This window comes from Cystoisospora suis, assembly GCF_002600585.1.
Source record: "Cystoisospora suis strain Wien I chromosome Unknown contig_3851, whole genome shotgun sequence".
NCBI classification, from domain to species: Eukaryota; Apicomplexa; class Conoidasida; order Eucoccidiorida; family Sarcocystidae; genus Cystoisospora; species Cystoisospora suis.
The window spans coordinates 21,380-22,117 of record NW_027156646.1 but is presented as its reverse complement, the minus strand read 5'-3'; the positions used below and the strand labels follow the sequence as shown (position 1 = coordinate 22,117).

Sequence of the window (738 nt, the reverse complement as noted above, 5' to 3'; positions counted from 1 at the left end):
CATACTATGCACTCTCTCTCTCTTCATAAAGGTTCACTTACTTTGCTAGCTGAAGCTCCTTCGGTTTCGCTGACTTGATAGCAAGCCATCTAGGAGACGAAACATACAAGTACAGAGAAGGAGAGAAGAAACCAAAGAGAGATCATACAATTTCGTCTCCCCTGTAGAGATTCATGCTCCTGTAGAGGAGCCTCTACGAACTACCTCTGGCCGTATGTCTGAGGATGCTCTTGTTCTACATGACTGACTATGCGATGGGTTGCGACTCTTTCTTTCTTTTCGTTGACAAAAACATCCCTCTAATCTTCTTCGATATGGCAGATGTACTATAGAGACAGTCTATCTTTGAGACATCAGACACGTGAGAAGAGCCAGAAGGGGAAATGGAAAGAAGAGCTGTCCCCCTGAAGAACGACTATACGATCATCGGATAGAACAGCAAGAGGAAATAATTAGAGCACACGATTACTGGACTTCTCGCCGAATTCTTTCCTTCTCTCTAAGCTCAGTTCATTTGTCATCGGAGAGACTTCTTGTTGGAGATTCTAGGAACTTTCTAGCTTGTGTTGCGCCAGATGAACACAGGCCTGCCTTTGCCACACGCAGTGTATCTATGCAGACGAGAGGAACGTCTTGCATACATTCTCTTCTTTCAAAGTTTCTGAGAGCCCAGCCCTGATACACAGTCTACTCACCAACCAGATCATATGTTCCAGTATCAGATAGATAGATAGATAG

At 44.3% G+C, this 738-nt stretch overlaps 1 protein-coding gene across 1 annotated transcript in view; it reads right to left on the bottom strand.

Annotated features, from left to right (window-relative positions):
- Positions 1-43: 43 nt before the first annotated feature.
- The window catches only part of CSUI_007335 (c2 domain-containing protein), a gene marked incomplete at both ends in the record, with an annotated part of 21,367 nt that continues 20,672 nt past the window's right edge, over positions 44-738 (bottom strand). The window contains one exon of the mRNA XM_068067481.1: positions 44-89. Coding sequence (XP_067920543.1) covers positions 44-89 — 46 coding nt within the window. The remainder of the gene's footprint in view (positions 90-738) is intronic.